This window comes from Panthera leo, chromosome B4, assembly GCF_018350215.1.
Source record: "Panthera leo isolate Ple1 chromosome B4, P.leo_Ple1_pat1.1, whole genome shotgun sequence".
NCBI lineage: Eukaryota > Metazoa > Chordata > Mammalia > Carnivora > Felidae > Panthera > Panthera leo.
Genome location: NC_056685.1, coordinates 127079070 through 127104987, shown reverse-complemented (window position 1 = coordinate 127104987; position 25918 = coordinate 127079070). Strand labels below are relative to the sequence as shown.

Sequence of the window (25918 nt, the reverse complement as noted above, 5' to 3'; positions counted from 1 at the left end):
CCCCAGCCATTTCTCCTCCTCTTGTCTGAGCCACGGTGGTGCCATCCTGGAGAAACCTTCCCATACAGCCAGTCACACCTCCCATTTCAACACACCCACAGCACCGCACCAGACATATGCTCTTCTCAGATCCCAAACCTTTCTAGAAATCCATACAATTTGCTGTGAAAGGGGTCCTTGACCACCTCACCAACCTTGACCCCCACGTTCCGAAAAGGCAGATGGCCAGCATTCTGATGACCCCTCCATGACATTTTTCAGTGTATAAAAGCATTCCATTTACATTCCCCTCACTGTCTCCTCCTAAGAACCCAAAGAGGTAGGCATTCTTGTACCCATTTTACAGACAAGGACTCAGAAATTGTGTTTGGTTGGTGGAAGTTGAACTCAGGGCCAGGGTTCTCCATGCTTTTATCTTTCTGAGCATCTGTTGAAAGCACTGGTTTCCTTTACCCCAGGCAAAGCCTATAAACATGTATACAAAATTTCTAGATTTTTAAACTAAACACTTTATAATTGTTAAGTTGAACTGTATGAAAATGCTGATATCTGGCCATTTTTATCTACAACATCCTCTAAGACGGCGGTTCTCAACTGGAGGCAGTTTTATCCCCACCTCAGGAGACATCTGACAGTGTCTGGAGACATTTTTGATTGTCACAAACGGGAGGGGGTGTGGCTGCTACGGGCGTCTGTGGGAAGAGGCCCGGAATGCTCTTAAATATCCTGTAATGCATGGGATAGCCCCTGCAGCCAAGAGTTATCTGGCCCCAAATATCAGTGGTACCAAAGTTGAGAAATCCCACTCTAATATTAACCCCCATAACGTCCCCATGAGACAGGAACTATTTATGCCCATTTTATAGGTGAGGATCCTGGGCCCCAGACAGGTTAAGTGGCTAATCTAAGGCCTTATGGTTGGCAAATGGCAGAAGCAGGACTCCAGATGGGCACATCTGCTCCAGAGCCCATGCTCTTAACCATTATCCTATGGTCTCTCTTCCTGTGGCCTCACAGAGTCATGCCCAAGGGCCTCTGATATAGGCAAATGCTATTTATGGCTGTTGCACCTCCTTTATGTGCATGTGCTCAGAGCCACTGGTATGACCGTAACGAGGCTGGACCCACTTGGTGATTCTAGGTCATGGCCACGAGTCTTACATGGGTTCAGATCTGTCAAGGAATCTCTGTTAACTGTGTGAGTGGGTGAAGGTAGAAGGGGGCAGTGAGGTGTTGCCCAATCCCATTATCCTCCCAGCTCTCAGAGCACACAGGCCCTGGATGGCTGGTGGTCTCCAGGGGTTTACAACAGGACAACGTCTCTCCTTTAGCTCCTGGCATGCGTTATTAACTTACTTATGGTAATTAATAAAAAGCTAGACATCGCCTCATTGGTGTCTCATCTAAGTGCCTCCCATTTGTACTAATGGGCCGGGTTTTCTCCTTACTTTCTATTAAGTGGGGACTGGATGGTGGGGGTAGGTGGTCCACGAGGACCTCCACCATCATAGAGTGTCTGTTGGACCCACAGAGTTTGGGAGCCTCTGCCTTTTTAAGGGGAACACTGCCCTAATTGTGTGCAACCATCAGTGCAGATGGTTTTAATTTACCTGGCCTCTCTTTTAGCCCTCTTCTCCCGAGAGGCTCACCAGCTGAACAAGGAAACGCAGCCAAGCACTGTGAGAAGTGCTGTCCACACTCAGTTTTCAATTATGCCGTGGGGGAGCAGGGGTGGGTCAGATCGTACCCCCCACTTCCTCAGTGATGGATGGTGCCTCTCTGGCTTTAACAGGAACCATGCTTAAGAGCACTGCTGTGTGCATGCCATCCAGTGTGGCCTTCCAAGAACATTCCCTGCACTCCCCCTGTGCCCATCAGCTTCTCCTCTGGTGTGGATGTTCCTTGAGTTCCTGGCAAATGTTTCAACTTAGTCCTCGCTCTGAGATATTGCAGACCCAAGGCCATCAGAGCCTCAGTACATCCTTGTTGGTATTTCCCCTTCATCTCCTTTCTGCTTTATGAGCGAGGATCAGTCCCTGTCTAGGGTCCAGTGACTTCAGCTGCCCAGTTCTCACTCCTTTGGAATTTGAAGGAATCTTGATTTTAACAGGGCTTGTAGCACTTGCATGCAGTATCAGAACTTTACTACATCGTAAGTGATTGGGTCTGACAGACACAGCACTGCCACTTAGCGTCACTTTTGAGTGTGACAATATGGTAAAGGCAGATGGTACTCATTTCGTTATCTTTTCTTTATAATGATCCCCTCTTGACCTAAATATTGATCCCAAAAGTATCATTAGGTCTATATGCATAGAGACTGAGAATTGGTTTGGCAAATTTAGGAAGACTGTAATACATTTGTAGTGTCCTGCAATCAGAGTATCAGAGAATCTGAGAATTGGAAAAGATGTTAAAGGTAATCAAATCCAGTCAAAGCACTGGAGGATTAATGGTAAACTCTGGTTCTGGAGACAGACAGCCAGTCTGATTCTTGTCTCTGCCACTTATTAGCCATTTGGAAAGCTACTTTACCTCTTTGGGTCTCAGTTTCTTCACCTGTAAAATGGGGTAACGTATTACTCCATAAAATGTTTTTGAGAATTAAATGACTTAGAATCGTGCTTGGTGCACATTATTCACTAAAAGTTAGCTTAAAACTAGTTCTACTGAAATTTCTATCAGCAGAGGGAAAGGTTTGTTCCTCTTCTTTCCATGGCTCTTTGCCCAACCTTATCTTTTAAAGCAGAGGTTTAAAGCTGGATTGAACTTCAGACTAGGCAGGTTGTTCTCTCTCTCTCTCTCTTTCTCTCTCTCTCTCTCTCTCTCTCTCTATCTCTATCTCTTTCTTTCTCTCTCTCTCCAGCTTTAGTGAGGTATGATCAACAAATAAAAATGCATATATTTAAGGTATACAACAGGCTGTTTTGATATATGTATACATTGTGAAATAGTTACCACAATCAGGATAATTAACACATCCCTCACCTCCCATAGTTACCTTTTGTGTGTGTGTGAGAACACTTAAGATCTGTTTTCTTAGCAAATTTCTAGTATTCAATCTGGTATTGCTATTATTATTTTTAACGTTTATTTACTTTGGGAGAGACAGAGGCAGCGATGGTGAGAGAGAAAGGGGGAGAGAGAAAATCCCAAGCAGTCTCCACACTGCCAACACAGAGCCCGATGTGGGGCCTGAACCCATGAAAGCATGAGATCATGACCTGAGCTGAAACTAAGAGTCAGTCACTTAACCGACTGAGCCACCCAGGTGCCCCTCAATCTGGTATTATTAACTACAGTCACCATGCTGTACATCAGATCTCCAGAACTTATTCATCCTACAGAACGGAAAGTCTGTACCCTTTAACCAACATTTTTCCCCATCTCCACCACCCCCAGCCCCTAGTGACCAGCATTCTACTCTGCTTCTGTGAGAGGTTCAACTGTGAGTTCAGCTTTTTTAGATTCCACATAAAAGTGAGATTATGCTCTATTTGTCTTTCTGTGTCTGGCTTATTTCACTTAGCGTAATGTCCTTCAGGTTCATCCATGTTGTCAAAATGAAAAGATATCCTTTTTTAAGGCTGAATAATGTTCTATTGTGTGTAGACACACACCACATTGGACTCTATGAGCCTCTGGGCCTCCCCTCTTGGTAGTGTGTACACAAAAGTTCTAAGAAGTTAGCTTCCCTTGGGGTAAAGAGACAAATAATGTAAGAAAGAAGTTTCTGGATCTGGGGGCTTTGAGTATTTCTTATGGAATGCCTGCTCTTCACTCTACATTGACAGCATGAAATGTCATCACTATGTCAAATAATTCTGGCTTGGCTGCCAGAGATGAGAACTGTGCTGGGTGCTGTCTTACATCATGAACTCCTTTCAACCCACAACTTATTCTCCTTTGCAGACCAAGAACCTGAGTTTCAGAGACATTAGATGCTTGACTGAGATACCAAGTGTACAGCCTTTCTCTTACAGAACAGGCTGTCTAGCAAGGGGTGGGGGGCAGAGCACATGACAATGCAGGCAGTCTCTGCTGAGGGCTGGACGAGAGACCCAGACCAGAAAGAGTTACAGGCATTGAGAAGAGAACAGTTCCCTGTGGGCTGGAGGGTCAGAGAGGCTTCCAGCTGGAGCTTCAAAGGCGAGACCTTGCTATAGTGCTCATTTGATTAGACAGACCACTGAAGGAAGGAAGTCCCCAGGGGCCAAGCATTCCAATTGCCCAGCAAATCTGTCCTGCCCAGAGTCAGGACATGCAAAGCACATGACCAGTGGGCCTCCCCATGGGACCCTCCCGGGACCAGCTGGGACATAATGTTCCCCACGTGCTGTCCCCTGCTGCGCCAGCCTGGGAGCATGTCTCCACTGTACAGACTGCAGCTCCTGGCAAAGCAGACCGCTTTCTCATGGTCCTGATGGGAGATAAGGTCCCTATAGATTAGAGTGACCAATTCTGGAAACTTCCACCTTTGCACTACAGCCCAGTGCCTTTGCTCCAGCTAATCTCCAACCTTAGGCTTGCAGTAAGCCCCCTTAACATTCAAACGCTCCCCCACACACACACCTGTGGGTCTCTGCACACTCAAGAGGGGCCTGCAAAGTGGGACCAGAGGTTCTGGAATTAGCATATGGGAGAGGGTCTGCCTGCCTTTCATCTGTGTAAGAAGTTCCAGGGGAGGGGGTGGGAACTCTGAGACAGAAGAGAGAGGTTAGACAGGATGGCTCAAATTCTCACGTTCTCAGAGTTCCTTCAGTCCTGCTCTAAGGGAGCCCTGGCTCACCCCGTCTGACTCTCTGGGGTAGACTCTCTAATCCACTAGAACAAAGCCACCCAGGGACCAGTGCCAAAACTCATGCAGGCTCGCCTCCCTGGCCTCTCCTCCTTCCCTCCTACAAAGAGTTTTCAGTACACCCTTTGCAGGATGTTGCAAGTCAAGAGCTACACTGCTGGAAGATAAACGACAAAGCCAAGCTAACGTCTTTTTGTTCCCTGGGGGAACTACATACAACTGGGGTGGGGGTGGGCAGGAGTGATGAATGCAGCTCGGCTGTTCTATAATCTCCTTGTTGGCAAAGGCTCTATAGCTTCCCTCCAGTCTGCCACTTTCTAGTGGTATGAACTTGACTATTACATGACCTTTCTAAGTCTCAGTTATCTCACCTGTAAAATAGAGAAAAATGTGTGTCTGCTTCACAGGGCTGTTGTGAGGACTGATCCATGCAAAGGCTTAGCAGAATGCCGGGTACATAGTAAATATTCAAAACATGTTATTTGAATAGAGTCTTATTTTCGTTATAACAAACATTATCTTTGTATCCCAGGCCTGAAGCATAGTGTTCAGCACAGAGAGAGGTGAGAAGGCAGGGGGAGCGGCGAGGGACAGTTGGATGAACTACTCCAGTTCCTACATCCCACACCTGATTAGCCAACTGCTACCTGGAGACCAACAGAATTCAGTGGCCTCTCAGGATAGAAGGGCAATGACCCTTCCAGGAGTAATCTAATATTGGGCTGGTAGGAGGGGCAGAGTTAATGAAAAGGCATTAGACAGTGATCAATGATCAAAGCGACATGGCAGGGAGATTTGAGGAGTCATGTAAAGAACACACAGGATTGGGAAGGAATCCCAACACCTTAGCTTGGGAACCAGATCTGTCTTTAATTAAATGCATGACTGGGCAAGTCATTTCCCCTCTGAGCCTGTGTCAGAAGTAAAACAAGGAATTTTACTTTCCCATGTCTAGCACCCTGGTTCCATGAACCTGGGTGAAGGATAGTGAATGGACAGTGTGACGCCACCAGCCCGGGAGTGAGTGTGTGCTCTGAAGCTGATGGGTGAACAAATGTAACTTGGCCTCTGAACACCCCGCAGAGGCCGGCCTGGCACCAGCCAGGGGGAAGTGGGACATTTTGCCCACAGGAAGGGCCTCTCATCACCCTGGCATCCGGGCCCTGAAGGAAGTGGGGAAGCTGGGCAAGCTTAGGAACCACTGCCTCCCAGCTTTTCCCTCAGATCTGCTGGCCACAGAGCGTCCACAATGTGATGGATTGTTCCAGAGCAGGAGGGGGGTGTTTCCTGAACCTCTGCTTTGCCTAACATGCTTCGGCGTTTGCTCACTGGCTGCCGGGGGCTATACAGGGGGGTTTCTTTGGTTGTTGTTGATCTCATTGGTTTCCCCCCCCACACGTGACACACTCTTCTCTCCCCATGGCCATCTGAAGACATAAGCTGGTCCCATGACCAGGCTTGGGCAGCCAAGGGCACCTAGCCAGGGCTGACTCTGGACATTACATAACCAGAAGGCTGTGGATGTTTCCAAAGTTGAATCGAAAGCAACAGGTTCCACAAACTTAGTACATCAAACCTCAGGCCTCAGGACGCAGGAATAACGAGGCCTGGAGGTCTGCCTCCAGAATGGTTGGGTACCCCCCACAGGCTATCACTACTCTCATTCAGTTCTACTCTGGGGCTCAAAGGCTTGTCTCCTCTGAGGAGTTTTCAGGCCAGTAGGGTCCCACCCTCATTTCTCCATTAGATGGATAAACATCCACCAAGTCCCTGATGCGTGTCTGGTCCTGCTCTAGTTTTTGAGGACACAAATATGGGCAGTGAGTAAAAGGGCTGGCAGTCCCCTTGGACCTGAGCACACCCCACCTTGAACTTCTGCTTAGTCACGCACATGTGTCTTCTCTCCCAGCCTGACTATACTTCCTAAACATGGGAACCCCATCTTTCTCGTGGCCTCCAAGGCTCCTGACACAGAGTGCTGCACATAGGGAGGTGTTTACAAAGGTGGGGTGGTGGACCAGTTGTGCTCTTCAGGGTGAGTAAGTGCCACCAGCCCTCTCTGCGAAGGCAGACATAAGTACCCCCTTCTGGCACCCAAAGCAACTCCTCCTTAGATGTAATACCACCAGTGTCCCAGGGCACTTAGAATCCTGAAATGCCTGAGTTGGAAGAGCTCTTAGGGGAACCTAGCCCAACCCCACACTGTTAACAGATGGCAAAACTGAAGCCCAGGAAAGGGTGGTTCTAAGGGAAGCAGGCTAGTCAGGAATGGAGCTGAGACAAGGAAGCAAGTTTTGTAGGTTTCAAATCTGATGTTCTTTTTGTTAAGATGGACCTCCTTAGTGTGCTTCATGGTGCAAATATGCTCAGGAATATGTTCAGTTATATGAGGATGCTTAATAAACAGTGCTAACCAGCTGGGAGGCATGATCTGGGAAAATAGGGAAAGCGGGGGCAGTTCCTACACCAGGATAAGGTTCCTGTGATCAGCAGAAGTTCAGTGTAAAGATTCGAGGACTTAAACATAAGTTGTAACCTCAGCAACTGCATAAGACTGGTAGGAACTTTTGAAACTCAAAAGTCAGAGCTCAGAAGAACCTGTAAGACAAGCTAGTCACATCCCCTCATTTTACAGATGGGAAGACCAATGCCCAGAGAGGGGCAGTGACTTGGCCAAGGTCTCACAGTTGCCAGGGAACAAGGCTGTCTGCCGTGTGGTTCCAGAGTGGAGCCTCTTAACAATGGCCTCTGAGGGACTCCACCTGTGCTGGCCCTAGGGTGAAGCAGCCACCCCCCCCCCCCCCCCCCCCGTCCCCGCCCTCACCTCCTACCCATCCCTTTCTTCTGCCTTAGAAACACACTCTCCAGCAGTGGGGAGGGGCTACATACACCCACCCTGCCTCCCCTGGCAAGGACTCTTCTGGCAAAAAAAAAAAAACCACACAACAACCCAGGAACTCTCCTGGTACGGGCTTCCGTCACTCACCTTCATCTGTTTGATGGTGTAGACCAGTGTGCCAAAGGGCCCCTCCTTCACCAACTTCTTCCCTACCACCTTGGCCCGGATCACTGCAGAAAAAGGCAAGACGCAGACAGGAATGAGGTTAGGGAGGCTTGAACCACATCAGGGACCATGTCTCAGGTTGGGCCATCCAACCCCCAGGGTGCCTGGAATTGCTTTCTTACCTCTGGGCCAAGTTGAATAGATGATTGTGTTTATAAAAGCAAGAATTCAGATGAGAGACACTGGGGGGTGGGAGAGGAATGGAGGAAAGAAGGCAGGCAGTCATCATTCAAGTTAATTATCCCAAATGTTCACAATTGCCGACCCTGGAAATTCCTAGGCTGCACTCACTCCCGGAGGAGTTTCTTGACTCTGTGGTTTCACCGTAATCGAAAATCTACTTCTCTTGTTAGAGTCTCTTGCCTTTCCTCCACTGTCCATCTAAGCATTGCATGGTCTCCCAGACCTATTCTCTCCTACCAACGCATCTTTCTGAGTGCTGTCTCCTTTGGGGCTCTTCCTCTGCAAGTCCTGACATGCCTGCAGGGTTGCAATGCATGTGCACCCAGCCTCCTTCCATGCCCAGTCAGCATTCTGAGCGGGCCCTGGGTACCCAGCACTTAGATGGCATGGCACAGTTAGGATGTGGTGGGGGATGGAGCATATGGGAAAAGGGGGTGCCCAGGAGCCAACCGAACCGTTCTAACCCCAGCTCTGCTTTTATGGCTAGTAGGACTGTGGACAAGTAACTTTGTTTCTGGCCTCCAATTTCCTCTTCTGTAAAGCTAGGATGATAATGGTACCAATCTCTTTAATTGAAAGGATTAGGTAAGATGATGCACATGAAATGCAGCACTGTGTCTCAGACATGGTGTATGCTACATAAACATGATTAATATCATCATCATCATTATCATCATCACCAAAAGCGGAATGGGCTGACCATGGAAGGATTGCTGCCATTAGAAGTCACTCCCATTTGTCACACACCGACTATGTGCAGTAGTACACCTCATTTATTTACTCTTCATGACTGCCTTTCAGGGACAGTATTAGCATCCACATTATACAGACAAGAAGACAGAGAAGGGAAGCCACCTCCTTTACTGAACCCCAATTTTCTCCTCTGTAAAGAGGGTGTGACTCTACCTACATGGAAGAATTGGAATAAGGATTCAACAAAAGATCTTCTGAAATTTCTTAGTACAATGTCTGGCAGAAAGGAGTTGCTCAGTAAATATTAATTGACTATGAACAAGAAAACAATTAGACAGACCCAGTGTGAGGAAGGCTGGAAGAGAGGCATTTACTACATGCCCTGAGAACACAGAGAGGGAAGGGATTTACTTTGAGATTATAAGAGGCTGTGTGTGCTCTTTATATTTTAAGTGAAGAAGTACCCAAAAGCTGTCTTAAAGTATTTATAGAATGGGCACATGGAGAAATAAATGGAGAGATCTTAAAGACACTGCAGAAATTGCAGAGAAGTTGTATTCATTGACTCAACCAAAAATGTTCTCTAGTAACAAAACTGGCAACAAGAGATGGGGAAGCTTCCTTAGGGACAGAGAGTGTCTCCATCAAGGGAGTCTGGATGCTCTCATGCTAGGACCTTGCCCAGGATGGAATGGATTTTGCACACATTAGCAGCCACGCGTTGAGCCACAAATTGAACCCTTTCAGCCCTAAGATCCTGTCACTCTTTCTTATCTCCAGTTGTACTTAGCCTCCCAAAAAAATAAGCACTCAATAAATGTCTGTTAAGCAGAATACCTTTCACACACACACACACACACACAGCCCTGCCCATTCTGGTAGTTCCATTATCCTCCATTTTGGATATCCCACAGTGTTTCTCAATTCATTTGACTCTAATCTCTTAAGTTAAGACAAAATAGAACAAAACACCTTTATTAGGGACCAATCTCCCCCATCTCAACTGGATTCTATCCTGTTCCTCCCCAAACGAATTTGGATCCTTCTCTCCCAGTCAGACGTGAAGTCAGGACCCAGATGAACCAACAGACCCTCTAGACCTTCTTGCCAGGGAGGGTAAAACACAGAGCCCATTGGCAAAGTTAGCAATTTAGCTGAGGCAGTGGGAGGAGGCGAGTGTCTGTTTCCAAGTCTGCTGTAAAATAAGAGGTTGGCAAGATCCCAGGCCAAGCAAGCTCCCTCAAGATTCTGCTTCCACCTCTGTGTCTAACTTTGTTGCAGCATCCTCGGCAGGGAGCCAGCCTCCCAGAGGCCCAGGGACTATTTCCTCTACAGTAACTCCCACAGTCAGGTTGTGACAGCTTAACTGTTGGGCAGAAAGCATATCTGCCAGGACTTTACTATTGATTCTTCCTGAATTGATTTGGCTCCACCTTCTCCTGCTTCATTAACACAGAAGGTAAACTAGCAAGTGAGTCTTTGCCTTAGGGGGGGGAGAAATAGCAAAAGGGGCTCCTTTAAATAGTAACGTCTACCCTTTCCTGGCTCAAAAATGGCTTGACTTCATTTAGACATAACACGTCATAAGCAGACCTGTCCCATAAAGGTAGGTACTTCTGGAAGCTTCTGCACACACAGTGAGCCAGTTCCTTCCTTACCCTGAAATGGCCTGAGCTTGGAACATTTTCATCTGAGAATAGTTCTTTGAAAAGGGAGTAAGTTTTTGCAGTCAGGAAGCCACATTTCAATTCCACCATTACCATGTGGCCTCAGGCAAACCCCTGTGGACTGCCCTCCCCACCTCTTTTCGCCTAAATATTTCTGATTGTCTTGGCCCAATGCCCATTATGTGGCTTACAAGTGATATACTTAATTCTAGTGGAGCAGCAATATGGCAAAGCACTGAACAGCCAGGGCTCTGGAGCCTGACTGCCCTGAGTTCAAATCCCAGCACTGGTGCTGCATGGCCTTAGGGAAGTCATTAAACCCTTCTGGGCCTTCATTTCTTAATCTATAACACTTCCTCCTAACCCTCATGCTGTGAGGGTTAAGTACAAACACTGAGAACAGTGTGTCTGCTGTCACTGCTGTTATAGTACCACCACCACCACCACTGTGACTTCTGTTGTTCTTTGTCTATCTGAGCATCTTCAGCTTCTAACATACACTGTAAGCAAAGGCCTAGGGGTTCTCTCTGGGATGGGAAGAAAGGCAAGCCCCTCAAGATATCATGCAGAACTTCATGGAGATGTGGGTGGACACACATAAACTGGTCAGAACAAACGTACAAGGTGTTTTTAAGTCTGGAGTACCCACCTCATCACAGGTACCTATCCTGTCTCATCACCCACATGTAATCCAACTGCAGCCAACCAGGACCAAATGAGATCACATGGTTATGGTCCAGAAAGACAAGCAGAAAAGGCCCAGCACAGAGACCACACCAGTGTTTTCTTTATAAAAACAAAACTGCACCCAACTGGACTAAAATTAAGTAACTTTCTGCTCTCCCAAAGAGATCCACAAAGTTCTTCCACAGCAAAAACACCAGCCAACCTCAAATCTGCCTATTAGGTCTATGAATTAACATGTCTTTATTTGCTTCGGTTTCTCTCTCTGCAATGCAAATGTGTGCTATTTTGTACTTTCTTGTTTGGCATTAAGGGTGCTTCCGAGGCATTCGCTGGCCTGGGGGCCACAGTGGACAGGGGAGGTGTGGGAGGTCACGGTTCTCCAACAACAACAGAAGACAGTTTCCAAACTTAGAGCTGGCAGCATGTGGGCCGTTCCTGCCACCTTGGTGTAGTGGCTGGAAGCCAGATTTATAGAGGGGCTGAGCTAGACACAGGTTTTCTTTATGCTCCTTCAGGCTAGAACATGGCCCCACACCGTCTACCCAGCGTCCCCCAGCAGCCAAACCAACATGGGCGTGAGCTGGGTTGGTGTGCTGGCGGGGTGATGACGAGAAATAGAAGTCCCATTTCCTACCTCCACAGAGCACACCTAGTGGGAAGACAAAGTTTAAAAGTTCATGGCTAGAGGGCTAATCTCCAGGGTATGAAGGCATCAGTCAGAGAAGGGGGGAATGACAAACAGCCTGACTCTCAGTCTTGGAACCTCTTATTTCCCCTTGTGAAAGGAACCTGGGCTTCCAGAGGTATGGAGGTCAAAGGAAAACAGAGTAAACAGTATTTTCACTTAACGTCTATAAGAAGAAACTGACCAGGCTATGTGTGCTTATGTAATTGGTACATAGATCTGTAAACATATGTAGGGCCCTTTTAAATATATCATATACCTAAGGATCCAGGGGTAAAGGTAATATCTCTATATCATATTCTTTCTTTAAATAATTTTTTTGTGGGGAGGGCTAGTAAGAGCTTGCAAAAACAAAAGAAACAAGGCACCTCCCTTCCAGAAATATAATTGTGTGCTCTCTGCCCCCACCTCCATCCATAGTAATGTAGACCACAAGTGGCACAAGTTTTGAGCAAAAAAACAATTCCAGTGGCAAACAAGATTCGGCTTCTATTGCAGCTTACTGCTTGCTGTGTCCAGAAACTGCACATCCGCTATTCATCAGCATAGTCAGAGGGGGAAAAGACACCCATGAGAAACCCCCTGCCTCACCCTCTCCTACTACCCCCCATCCAACCATCTTCAATCAAATCCAGACATTTCTACCCCGATCTGAGAGTTGAAGTTTCCTACTAGTAGGTTGGAACACTGAAAGTTTGGCTGGATTTTGGATCAAGGATCCCTTAACTGAATTAATGTATACCAACTTAAGACTATGGATTCTACCCATGTTAGGATCCTGTTGAGAACACTACAAATCCTCCCCACGGTAGAGGAGGTGATTCAGCCATCTAGTGAGTATGATACTTCCAGTGCCACACACATGCACACCCCCCCCCCCCACACACACACACACTCCCATTCCTGTCTCTCTGAAGGCCCTATAGAATGATTTTCCTGGCTTAAGGTATGATTTTTAGGAGGATAGCAGGGCTAAGGAAGGCCCACCTGGCCAGCAGCTAGAACGAATTTCTCCAAAAGCAGAAGTCATTGTTAGTGTCAACCCCAGGGAGGGGAACATTCTTCTGACAGGACCCTAGCAGGCAAGGTCTAGGTAAGCAGAAAGGCCTGCACTGTGGGCTCACTTGCCTTCCCAGACTTGGACTTTCCTTCCAGGGAAAGAGGGGTCAGGACGTCTCTGATACTCATTTGATGGTTATTTCCTGGTTGCCATCCACAGGGCCTTTCTGAGGCCGAGAGCTCCTAACAAAGACAAGCAAGGGACCCACCGCAAGGCAGGCCCACAGACCATCTGGCTCAGCCCACTAAGCAATTCCCTGGTCCTGTGCCCCATGGAGATGCTGCATTTTAGCCTGTCCAAATAGGGCAGGGTCAGGCTCTCTTGCTTCTCCAGCTGCCCACCCACTCATTAACCATCAGCTCCCTGCATTTCGTTGCATCACACCAGTAAGTGTAGAGGAGAGGGAGGGTCTAGAACACATTGATAACAACAACCACCATTTTTTAAGCCCCTCCTGTGTGCCAAGCTGTGCATGCATGCAATCTTGCTCTATTCTCATGATAACTCTATGCAGTGGCTATTGTTGTCCCCCTTTTCCAACTATGTAAAGGAAGTCAAGTCCCCTGAGGCTGGTTTTGCTTCCTAGTGGAACAAAAGTTGGTGAGTCTCCCAGGAAAGCAGACTGCCTGAAAACCTTTTCATGGGATTTATACTGATTGAAAACCAGTTCGTAATTTCCTCCACCTCCCCACACCCTGTCAGGTCTGCTAAGGATCAGAGAGGAGGATTGGTCCCTAGGAGGAAGGCCCCCTGCTAAGCCCCCAGTGACTCCCTATCCTTTGGACCACACCACTACTCTTTCCCAATCACTGTCACACACATGCCCTCTGATTAGTAACAAGAACCTGTAAGTAATCACCGTCAGCAATATAACAGAGTATCATCTGTTTAGCATACTATGCTCCTCAGCAAGCTTTTAAGGAAGAAAATAAAATAATTTAGAAACCACAAAACCTGATGATCCCTGAGGTTTCTCACAACACCATGAGTCTGAGGTTAATTAGGCTGATTAATTAGATGAGACAATGTATATATAAACAGGCACGCTGTAACCCTGAAGCTAAACAGATGCTATACTGTTATGTTGCTGACGGTGATTACTTGTAGGCTCTTAAATGTGCTAATCAGAGGAAGGCAGCAAGAGACCCGACTCAGCATCCCCCCTTGGGAATCTTTCATATCTACCTCCGGTGACCCGTTTCCGAGTTCTTTTCAATTACCTGCTGCCTCTTTGGGGACGCTTTGATGATGTCCACGTTTGAGGAAAGGGCCTCAGGGATTAAGGGTGGAGGGCAGAGACCTAAAGGCTCTAACTGGATCTGTCTGGTTTCCACCCCATTTGTCACCACAACCTCAAGCCCCAAAAGCCCCTCTACAAAAACTCCGAGGCTGAAAGGGCAGATCAAGCAAACCCCTGGAGGAGTGGCCATGATACACTGGAATGAACAAGCATGGAGCACGTGAGACCTGGATGCAGTCACTGTCCTGTCACTGTGTAACACTGGGCAAGTCACTTCCCATCCCGGCTTACAAATTGGGGTGATGATTGCCAACCTTGAAAGCGTCTTGCCATGACCTCAACTCCCTCTTCCACTCCACCAAAGCAGCTTTCGTCAATGCCGCCCATGACCTCCACGGTGCTCAATCCAGGCAGTGGTGGTTCCTCGTCCTCCTCTCACTTATACCCAGCTTGTGGCTTTATACCATCTGTACAGCTGGCAGCTCCCCTTTTTGCAACCTCCATCCCAGAACGTCCGCGACACAAGTCTACACGTAGTATACGTTTATGCTTGGAGGTCTAATAAGACATCTCCAACTCAAGCCATCCAAAACTGAGCTCCTAAAAATGCCCCTCACTCACCCCAGTCCTATTAACCCTCCTGCCCTTTGGAAACGGCAACTTGCTCTGCTCTGGGCCCCAGCCCCCTACCCCTTGTTCACCTCCCCTTTGCCCTTAAAGTTCCCCCGCTGGAACACCCTTCAGTGGCCACAGGGCTCCCTCCCTCACCTCTTTCGAATATCACCTGGTCAGGAGGCCTCCACGATCCCCGTATCCCATCCTCATCCATTCCCTATAGCCCCTGGCCAGCCTTACTGTGCTCCACAGCACTGGCCGTCATCTGACATAGCCTATGTCCCTGTGCTTTTCACTAGAATGCAAGCCTCACCAGAGGGCAGGTTCTTTGTTTTACTAACAGCTATACCTGAGCAACCAGAGAGCCAGGCACAAAACAAGTCCCTAATATGTAGATGCTGAATACATGAAGCGGGAAGTGCCACATACGTGGAGGGTGATTTAAAAAAAAAAAAAAAATTAGATAACTCCTCTGGGTAAGCTCTGGCCTATGACCAAGTCTTTCTGAGCTTTATTCCATCAGAAGGGGATAATAGCAGTTCTCAGTTCACAGGGCCAGATAAACATCTGTTCAACAATCATTTATGGAGTACTGTGCTAGGCTCACAGGGACGCGGAGATAAATGAGGCCCTGAGGAATTCAGGGGCCAAGTTTAAAAAGGCAGGCAAGGAGATAGGTAAATGATATTCAAGTATAGCAAACACAGCAGTAGGAGCAAGAACAAATTGCTGGCATGGCACAAAGAGGGGGGAGGTCTGTCCATGGGGAGAGGCATCTGGAACTCCCCTAGAGGCTGAAGCGGATCTCGGCCTCAGCCCATCCCGGAGGAGAGACTCTGTTTGCTTTATCTGAATCCAGAGGAAGCAGAAGCCTGGACCAGATCTGGTGGGGAGGGTCTACGGAAGGAGCTGGGAGTGAGGCAGAGTCCTGGGGCTCTGATGGGAGCCAGGACCTCGCCTTTCCAGGAAGAGGGCCCTGGAGAACATGAGGGGGGCAGGGAGGGGCAGCCTGTTCGAGGAAGAATGCCCCTTGGCGAGGCCTCACAATAGGCCCTTCCTGCATCCTACTCTGAGGGCACTTCTCTAGGTCAGTTTCAAAGGGCTTTTTCCTTGCTGTGGAAGCCATGGCCAGACAGTTAAGATGCACTCCCAATCAAGATAGGGAGTCTCCAGTTCAAAGCCTGTCCTGACTAACTCTTTCCGTTAAGTAAAAATATTAATCTTGGTTTTATTTAAGCAGGTTTTTTTGGCAAGGAACGAACCCCTGCGGCTAAAAATAAACCCAAATACACACACACACTCAGAAAAATCTGGAGAGCTGCAAATCATTTCAACCCAAGTTTCCATCTCAGGGAAAGCTATTAAAGGCAGGAGGATATTAAAACCTCTCTCTGCACAGAGCCTCTTTTCTCAGTGCCCGCCTTGTGCCCTAGGGTCCTCAGACAAGGCTGGCCGGGGATGCCCTGTCCTGGACCTCCTGGCCAAGGGGGAGGAGGGGCACGTGCCGGCTCCTAGCTCCCCTCACTCCAGCTTTCTGCTGGAGCAGTCTAGGAAACATGCTGGGGCCCCAGCTGACGTCGGTTATGTATGAAATGAAGGGGCCCAGAGAGATGAGCAAAGGGAACACAGGCCCAGAAAGGTCAAGTTGCCTGGAACTTTGAGATTATCCAAAAGGAACACAAGCAAAACCCACCTCTCACTCCCGCTTTTCCGTTTTAAGTGGTGATCTCAATTTTAAACTATTAAAAGACAAAATTTAAGAGTCACCACCTAGGCATACATCTGGACTTGGTATTATTACATTTCATTCGCAGCATAACCACTTTTAGAGTCAGCTACCCTCAATTTCTTCCTGTAGTCACAGCCAGCTTGGGACAGAGGTGTGGATCATTTGACCCAGGACAGGGCAAAAGTCGTAGGACTGGCTGGTTCCTGGATTCAGGACTGACTTAACTTGGGGAGTGAGGACCTTCTGAGAAGGGAGGTAGTGTTCCTGTGGTCCAGGTTTCTAAAAGGCTGGTAAGGCAACTGCCCCAAAGTGTTCACCAAGCATGATTAGAATTGCTGAGGCTTTTTTTTCTGCAAAGGGTGGCCAGAAGGGGAATGTCAGCACCCCAAAGCACAGGAAGTAGGAAGGGAGATCCTTTCCCCATATCCCCCTCGTTCTCCCAGGAAGAGATAGAAACAGCAACCCTACCCACAGCAGCTCCTCCTCAAGCCTCCCCTGGTTTTGCAGCATAAGAAGATTACTTTGAATAGCTCAGTGACGTATACAGGGCTCTCTGGGGTTCAGGCCTCATCTCAGGTCCTACAACTGCAAAGCCCCCCCACCTCACTACACTATCACTCCCCCCCCCACTACACTGACCTGTCCTGTGATGCCCCTTGTCTCAGTAAGAATGACTTTCCCCTCAGTCATCTGCCTACATGTCTGTTTCCCTGTAAGACCCACCCAGCTAAAATGCCACCTCCTTCAGGAAGCCTTCTGCCCATCCCAGGCCTCACTAAATCTTTCCTGTCTTCTTGGCTTCCTTTCTTCCCAAACACGTTCTACCTTAATGGTCAGTTCCTTGGCACTCATCAGCCTGGCTTAAAGACAATAGGACTGCATCTGTGACCCCTAGCGCCTGGCCGGTGCCTAGAATGTGCCAAGGGTTCTCAAAATGTTTCTTGAATGAAGGATGAGGCTACAGGAGGGAATCGAAGGTAACACAATAAAGGGAGACAGAGATGGTTTCCTGTTTAGCTCTTGTAGTGTAGGTCAGGAGTCTGAGTTCCTAAAGGTCATCCAGAGAAGAAGAGGGAGGCAGGTAAAATGTGATCTGAGATGCTAAAATGCAACCCTGATCTCCATATGCTGAAAATTCATGTCTAAAAAGGTGAGTCATGGGCTCTTGTTACAAGAGGCCTCAGTTCATAAATGCCTGTGGAGTGACAGCACCCATACTCCACCAACAGATGACAAACCCAAGACTCAGCATCAGAAAGGAGGTCAGTGGTGCCACCTCCTTATTCTCCTCCCCCTCCTCCTGTTCTTCCTCCTCCTTCCTCCACCCTCCTCCTCTATCCTTGTACCTCCTCTATCCTCCTCCCTGACCCTCTTCCTTTCTCTTTCTCCCTGACCCTCCTCCTTTCTCTTCTCCCTCTCCTCTTCCTCCTCCTTTCTCCTACTCCCTCCTCTATCCTCCCTGACCTTCCTCCTCCTCCTTCCTCCTTCTCCTCCTCCTTTCTCTTCCCTGACCCTCCTCCTTCCTCCTCCTCCCTCCTCCTCCTTTTCCTCCTTCTAACATGAGTACTTAGAATTAATTCACTCATTCACCATTATTTCACAAGTGTTTGACTACATGCCTCAGATCCTGTGCTATGTCTTGGGGATCCAGTAGTCAGCAGGTGGACAAGGCCCTACCCTCAAGAAGCTTATTTCTATCTTAAGAAGATAAATGGTTATAGCCCAGGGAGCCACCGGAGCATGTATCAGACACACCCAACCAAGCTAGGCACTTTCTGTGCATTGGGGTGCTGACATTCCCTTCCTGATCACCCCCTGTGGAGCAAAGCCTCAGCCATTTTAATCACGCTTGGTGAGCACTTTGGTAGCAGAAGTTGCCTTACTAGCCATTTAGAAGCCCAGACCACAGAAACACCCTCTCCCTTCTAAGCTGGTGCTTACTCCCTAGGTAAGACCCTGGTGGTGCTATAGATGCGTGTTGTAGAGAGACATCCTGCCTAAGCTGGGATCTGAGAAATCACAAGTCAGCTGAGAGAAAGAGAGTGAAAAGGCCTTCAGATGGGGGAGGGAGCAGAGGCAAAGGCCTGGGGGCTGGACAGCCTAGCCCATCAGAGAAACAGAAAACAGAGTGTGTGACAAGGGGCAGGGGAACAGTGGAAGCCAAGAGTAGGCAGGGATACCCAACTTTATATAGGCTGGGTCTTGCCCCAACACATGACATTTCTCAGGTGGGCAGTGATAAACTCATCACTTTGTCCCTGCCAACAGCCCTTAGGATGATATCTGCCCAAATGGGTGCCCGACTGGTCAGCTGATTGGAGGGTGCCAAAGCCACAAGAAACCCCTAGAAACAAGTCCAGGCCTTGTTTGCCCCACTTTGCCTGAGACCCACCAATGGTCCAATTCCAGTTCACATCCTGTTTCTGATCTTCAGAGTTAAGATTTAAGGAATCCCTGTGTCCTCCAACATCCCCCTCCAAGCCCCTTAACTTCTCCCAGAGGTCTTACCTTGAGTGTTTTGACTGGCTCAGCTCAGCATGTGCCAGAGCCTAGGAGGCATGATGACCTCTAGAAAGCTCTACTCCACTTGGTTCAGAGGCACTGACCTGCTCACTGTCATGCAGGCACACACAGGTCAGGGGTGCTCAGAACACCCCCTGCTGAGCTCTCCAGCCCTCCCCAGGGGCCCATGGGAAACTTTATCCCACACAAGAGGCCACCAGAATAGCAGCCTGGTCTTCAACCATGGCCCCTTTGAAGCAGTGCCCAGAAAAATACCGTGCCGACGAATGGTTCTCAGAACTTAGAGCTTTCAGGTCAGGTCATTTTTGTGAGACCAGAACAGCTGGCAACATCTCAGGAGCTGTCTGTAGTATTTTATTTTTCTACTAATTGGGATTTTGTTTGCTAGGAGAGCCGAGGGACTCCAGGATAGGTCCAAGAGTAGGAAACCCAAGGAACTGTTAAGCAAAAGGACTTCTTCACTCGTTTGTACAGCAGACCTGCAGATGTGTCTTTGCAGACAGACAGCAAATCTGTTTTCAAAATGCAGCGAGGATGGGTGGGGGACTTTGTTGTGGTTTGAATAAGAAGTAATGTCCACTCTCTGTCTCCGGGGATTATATAGCACAGATGCCAAAAAGAACGTGGTACATTTGTAACTTACCCTTTGGGTAGCTTTTAAAACGGTCAAGACTCCCCCTTTCTCTCTTTAACTTCCCTAACTTCAGCCAGGAAGACTGTGGACACCAGGTGGACACAGCTCAGAGGCTCTTTTCGAAAGCAGTCTCCACTGCTTCTCCTCTGCTCCGCTTACTCAGAACCTTCCAGTCAGCTCAGGACCTTCCAGTGGGCACTCAAACAAAAACAGATATGAAGAAGAACAAGGCCAGACTATAGATCTTCAAGCCCCGAGGCACTTATCAAAGGTAGCTAATGTTGAGAGTGTGGAGGGATGGCTGGAGATTAGATACAAGTGCCTTTTAAGGAAGCCAACCTTTGTTTTAGAAAATAAAGTGAAGAATGCTGACGGCTGCCCTCTTTGGTCAAAGTGGGTAACAGCAGAATTACAAAGCTTATGTCTGATATTTTCGAAAGGCCTGCCCTGACCTGACAGTGTCATAGGACATGGTGTCAGTGGTAAAAAGGAAAAGACTGCCTGCCCGTGGAACACCTTCTTAACGTAGTCCATGGTGCCTGAGCCTCTCACACATTCAGTAAATGTTTCTTGAGTGACTATTATGTGCCAGGCACTGTGTCAGGGTGGTAGAAACACACAGTAAGCAAAACAGACACACTATACAAATATTATAGCCAATGCTTAAAACTAACTTGCAAGAGCACTGTTTCCATTGGGTTGACCAAGAAAACAAGACTCTGGATAGGTAAGAAACGTGTCACAAGTTACACAGCCAGAAATTAAATCCACATATGCCCTGCCAGCCTGCCTACTACTTGACATTTTGTAAATCTGAAACAATTAGCCAAGTCAAATGCATCAGAAAGGCAGAGTAAAGGAAAATTCTCAAGGCTTAATTATCGAGGACTCACATAAGCCATAGATGGTGAGAACCTTGAGGTGAGGTTAACTCCCCAAAACTGAGAAGTCCAGCAATCAGCCTAAAGCCCCACGGTTTAAGGGTAGAGAGCACAGGCCTTAGAACCAAGGAGAGTGACAAAGAGGAAACAAGTGAACTTTACTGGACACCTGATTGGCAGCTCTGGTTTAACTCTGCTCAAGTGCAAAGCCTCAGGGCCTTTGAACATGTCGTTCCCTCTGCATAAGAGCTTCTTCTGCTCCTCTTTACCTAGCAACTCCTATTCAACCTTCACATTTCAAGTCAAAGGACACTTTCTCAGAGGAAGCTTTCCCTGCCCTTCCCTCAACATCAGACTAGAACAGGACTCCTGCCAGATAGTCTCATATTCCCCAGTTTGTAAGTTTGTGAATTCAGTTGAATAATGTCTCATTTCCCAGCATTACACACTAGACTGGGATCATGACTTGTTTTGTCTCACACAGTGCCTAGAATGTAGTAGGTGCTCAGTAAATAGGTGTTGGGTGAAGAAAGAGGTCTTTTCCACCCTGGCACCCACTGACTGCCTCTCAAGAGCCTCCAACTCCATCTTCCTTTCCTGCACAACTGCTGCACCCACTGTATCTAGCTGCAGCTGTCCAAGGCCAATTCTATTACCATGATCTGACCAAGAAGAAATGTGTTGAGGTTTGAACATGGAAAGAAAAGAAGGGGGATATTCTAAGCAGTGGAAAGAAGCTAAGCAAGGCCATAACAGTCAAACTGAGTCTGGAGTGTGAGAGGTCATATAGCTAATGGACGATGGAGACCCCAACTGGCAAGAGCAGAGAGGCCCATTAGCTCATCCTAACCCAAGCAAATGTCAAGTTTCCTGGGTGATAGGAGCTTCAATGGGGGGACTTTTCATGACTGTCTCATGATCTGGCTCTATAGACAAAGATGCTGCTTCTCTGTACCCGGGATCCTCAGCCCCCCAATACCCTGCCTGGTCCAGTTATGATAACCTTACACTGGCCATACACAGGCTCATGGGGGTCTTAGAGAATGGGCTTCTGAACCCAGCCCACTGACTCATCCCAGCTGGGCAAGATGGTTCAACTCTTCAAGCCTCATTTCCCTCATTCTGAAAAAAGGTGATTATTATATTTATGAAGATGAAAAATAGTGAAAATGGAAACAACCTAGCACAAGTTTTCCAAAATAAACCCAAGCCCCGATTTCCCTTATCCTCCCAGTTACTCCCCAGTGTGCAGGCTCCTTCCCTCCTAACAGAGTTGCCCATGAGCCCAATGCTCCTAACACTGTTAGGAACATAGATGACCCCAAAGACAGTTTCCACATCTTGTGGGGACCCCTATCCAGCTGCTGGGATGGCACCCTGCACCAGACCAGACTCGAGTCATGTTTTCTGGTTCTAGAACCACCCAGAGTGCGCCTCTCCCGACAGAGTAGGGGTCCGGCTGCACTCCACAGCTCTCCTCCTCTGAAGATGTCTGGCCAGATAAACAGTGCTTGTGCCTGGCAATAGCTAGCCCTGTTGCTGCATGCTGGGGGGCCCACAAGGCCAGTTTCCATGCCACAGAGCATCTGCAGAGCATTCCCAGAACAAACGACCACCCCTGACCACTTCTGCCGTACATCTGAGGGCTGGCAGGGCTTTGCAGAGTGACCACTTGTGACCCCGAGCTTCTTAGTCTGTCCACGGAAAGCTCATACTGAAAGGTGGGCTGAGATAGTCTCTGAAGCACAGCCTCAACCAGTGCCCATAGATGTTCCCAACTGGAATAACACAGAGCCAACAGGGACATGTTATCCATGCTCTCAGAGAATAAGTAATGAGAATATCAGAGATTAACACATTTGGCCAGACATTGCCACAAAAAGCGGAATGGTCACTGGGGGCAGTGCCCACCTTTCCCTATTGATAAAAATACTGCTGTCATTGACTATAATGCTGATTCTAAGGATGTCATTAATTATCGTAGATGCCATCATCTAGCAAGCACTTACTGTGCACATTCAGTGCCAAATGCTTTACATGGGTTATTCCATTTGAGCTTCATTAAAACCTTATAAAGTAAACGCTGTCATTAGCCCCATCTCGTAGAAACTGAGGCATGTAGAGAGTAAGTGACTTTCCAAGATCATGTAACTAGGAAGTGTTGGGCCCACCATGCTGGTCCAGGGAGCCTGACTCTGGAGCTGCTGCTTTTCCCCAGTGGGTCCTATCTCCTTTCCAGAGCACACATTTGACTTCAGTGCGGTGGGACAGGCTCAGTTTGCAGGCTTGAGGATCTAGGTGGAGTGGGATCTTCATAGCCACTCAGTATAACCTCCCCTGAATTTCTTCTACAGTCCCAGCCCAGGATTAATCTGGCAACTATGCAGACATCTATGAGCCAGGTCAGCTTGTTCCATGTTGAGCCATATTTTGACTATACCAAAATTCTTCATACTTCCTCTCTGTGGCCTTCCCCCAACCGGTTGACATCTTAGGCTTACACAAAATGAGGTATTTGAACAGTATGGTCATGTTCCCTAAACCATCTGTAGAATAAATATTTTCATCAATGTTGATGGTCCCTTCCCCACTGTGACACACGGTCCCAAGCCTCCTTCCATCTTCGTCTCACTGGGGACCCCTAGCTCTCTAATCTGTTGGTGGGGATGAATGCAAGTTTCCTGGGGGTGCTGCCCAGCGTACAAAGTTGAGAGAGATTCACCATCCTCCCTCTGGATCCTTTTACTGCTGGCAGTGCAGTCTAAGACTCTGCCACCATCCATGAGAACCCCTAGTATTTTCAAAACAGATTCTGTCTTTCAGCTTTGACATGATTTAATAAATTACCTACTCCACTAAATAACGGTACTTATGTGGGTTTGGAAGTAAAAGAGGTTTTTTAGGAAAAAGAGTCTTATTATATAGAAAGTATTGAGTAGTAGGAGGTTATTCTGGGCCAGGAGGTGGGAGCTGGATTTTCTTTCTGGTTTTCCTTTCTATCCATTTGCTAGGAGTTTGACAAATCACTTCCCTCTTCAAGCCCTAGTTTTTTATGCTGCAAAATGGAGAAGTTGGACTGGATGTGTTCTAGGGTTCCTTACAACCTAAAGGTCTCCTCCTTCATATGTTTCCCCCAAGTTCTACTTTCTCTTCATCAGCAATGATCCAGGAGGTCATGTTCTCCCTGTGTTCTGGGTCTCCAATCACATCTCTGAAAAGTTAATCAAACTTAAACAAGTGATTAAGGTGCTTCAGGTGCCTCCTCTGGCCCTGTCTTAAGGGTCTTCCGTCATAAGCGCCTTCCTGATGTCTGTCTGTCTGATTTGCAGTTGCCCAAACTGGCAACAGCAGCAAGTACACAGTTGGCTCCTCAGTCACCCCACCTGGTCCATCAGCTGGACGGCTTGAGCAAGCCATCTGTTTTCTTGATCAGCCACTGTCTGTTGTTGCTGTTGTTCCTGCAGCAGCAGCAGCCGCAGCAGCAGCCTATTTTTGAAGCTGGCAGTCCAGCTAAGAGTTCATTTCCCACATTTAAACAAACCTGGGATAATCTCAGTGGTTACAGCACAGTGTATGGGAGCACTGGACGTTACTGGCCAGGTAGGGTCTCCTGCTCGGCATGTCCCCGTATCTATCTACAGGAGAGTTCTAAAGAATGCCAAGCAGAGGGCTTCTGTCTGTAATCCCCCGATTGTATATTAATCCGAGGTAATAAAAATGGCATCTCCATAGGGACTATGCTCTAATAACCTGACACATACCAAGTGGGGATATGCCATATGCTTGAAGATAAAATCCAGCCACCCTTGCCCTGATGAGTTAGTTTAACAGCAGCTAAGACAGTGATGGAAGAGCTACATTGATTCTCCAGCCCACTCCAGTGCTCTGAGTAGCTCGAAACCAGTCACCTCCACTTCTCTGGGACAGGGCGCCCTCTGTGCCCATCATCCCTGGATGGCTTATCTCAAATGCTCCTTGAGCTCCTCAGAAAAAGCTGAGTTTTAAAACAGGAGGGATCTCTCTTTTCTTCCCAGGCTTGGCCCTTATTACCTCCTGAAGGGTATACTTTGAGGTATAAAGGCAAGGCTGCCACCTTGATCCCAAACTTCAACCACAGCCCAACCTGAACTTGCCAAAACGCATCCCAGCCCCAGAGGTTTCTATCTTTGAAACAGAAGTAATAGTCAATATTTTTCACTCTGTCAATATTTTTACCTTCATTTGCCTTCTCCTCCCTCCTACCCCCATGCTCCTGGTTGCGGGGGGCGGGAGAGGGGGAAGGATTTTTTTAAGGCCAAACAAAAACAAAACTTGGTCCAGGCTGAAGCCAGCAGATCGTGATGTTCTGGACGGATTTTGCTACGTGCCAACAAAGACTGTCAGCAAGATCTACAGGAAACACCTTGCAGAATCCATCGGGGAAAGCAGAGGCCACCAAGAAGTGCGAGGCAGATATACTCTTGGTCCGTGTGACTGGCTTTCCAGGCCAGGGTACAGGAAGTGGCTGTGGGATTCCAGGCCTTGGGAGGGCAAACACACAGCTGTGGGGGGCCTTGCAGGTCCCTCTGGTGTTTTCCACTGGGAGTTCCTTCACCTCCCATCTGAGTGTGCATGATTGGTGCTGAGGGGACCGAATAAGAAAGGTCAAAGGCAGCTTCTCAAGGGTTCCAGGGTTTAGCCAAGCCACGTTCTCTGTGAAAGAGGGATGCACAATGCAGTGGCCAAGAACATGAGGACTTGGGCACCAAAGAAGCTGGGATTGAATCTCAGCTCTGACTTGTCCAAGCTGTAGATTCTCAGGCAAATCATTTAACCCCTATTAGGCTTGAGACTGGAGATGTGATCATCCCTGCCTCAAACGTGAGACACCCACGGTAATCTCTCAATAAACAGTGGTGATGATTATTATTTCATGACAGCCCCCACCCCTTTCCCAAGGCAGTGAAGAAGCTAGAGGGCAGTAGGAGAAAGAACAAAGCAGTTCCAAGAAGAGAGAAAAGAAAATGCAAAGTACTAGCTGGGACCCATATGGGGCATTGCAAGCTCCCGGCCTGGCTGCCAACCTTCTCCCCTCGTGAAGTGTCGGCTGCCCCACTTACTCTTGTTCAGGGCATTGCAATTTCAGGTCAGGTTGAAGCGAAGGACATTAACTGGTATCAGTCCAAGTGGAATGAACACCCCAGAGCAGTGCAAGAGACAGGGAGAGGAGGCATTGCTAGAAATGCTAATAAATAATTAATCCTTTCAGGATCACATCTTGGTCCCTTTCTACCCAGAGACAAGGAGAGTTTGGATGGGCCCAAAGTGGTCTGTCAGAGCGTGTGGGTAACCCTCCCTAACCTTCCTTGCAGAGAGGCCATGGGTATGGGAAGCCAGCCCTGATGTGCAAAGTGAGGATTGAGAGCCATGGAGTTGGCAGGCCTGCCCGGGTCCGGGTCAGCGGCCAGAGCCCGGCATTG

General features: G+C 48.1%; 2 protein-coding genes across 8 annotated transcripts in view; one reads left to right on the top strand and one right to left on the bottom strand.

Annotated features, from left to right (window-relative positions):
• SYN3 (synapsin III) overlaps positions 1-25918 on the top strand; it is a 461325-nt gene that overhangs the window by 165284 nt on the left and 270123 nt on the right. The window lies entirely within an intron of this gene.
• The window catches only part of TIMP3 (TIMP metallopeptidase inhibitor 3), a 59370-nt gene that overhangs the window by 6067 nt on the left and 27385 nt on the right, over positions 1-25918 (bottom strand). Inside the window, exon 2 of the mRNA XM_042947654.1 lies at positions 7785-7867. Within this exon, the coding sequence (XP_042803588.1) occupies positions 7785-7867 (83 nt within the window). The remainder of the gene's footprint in view (positions 1-7784; positions 7868-25918) is intronic.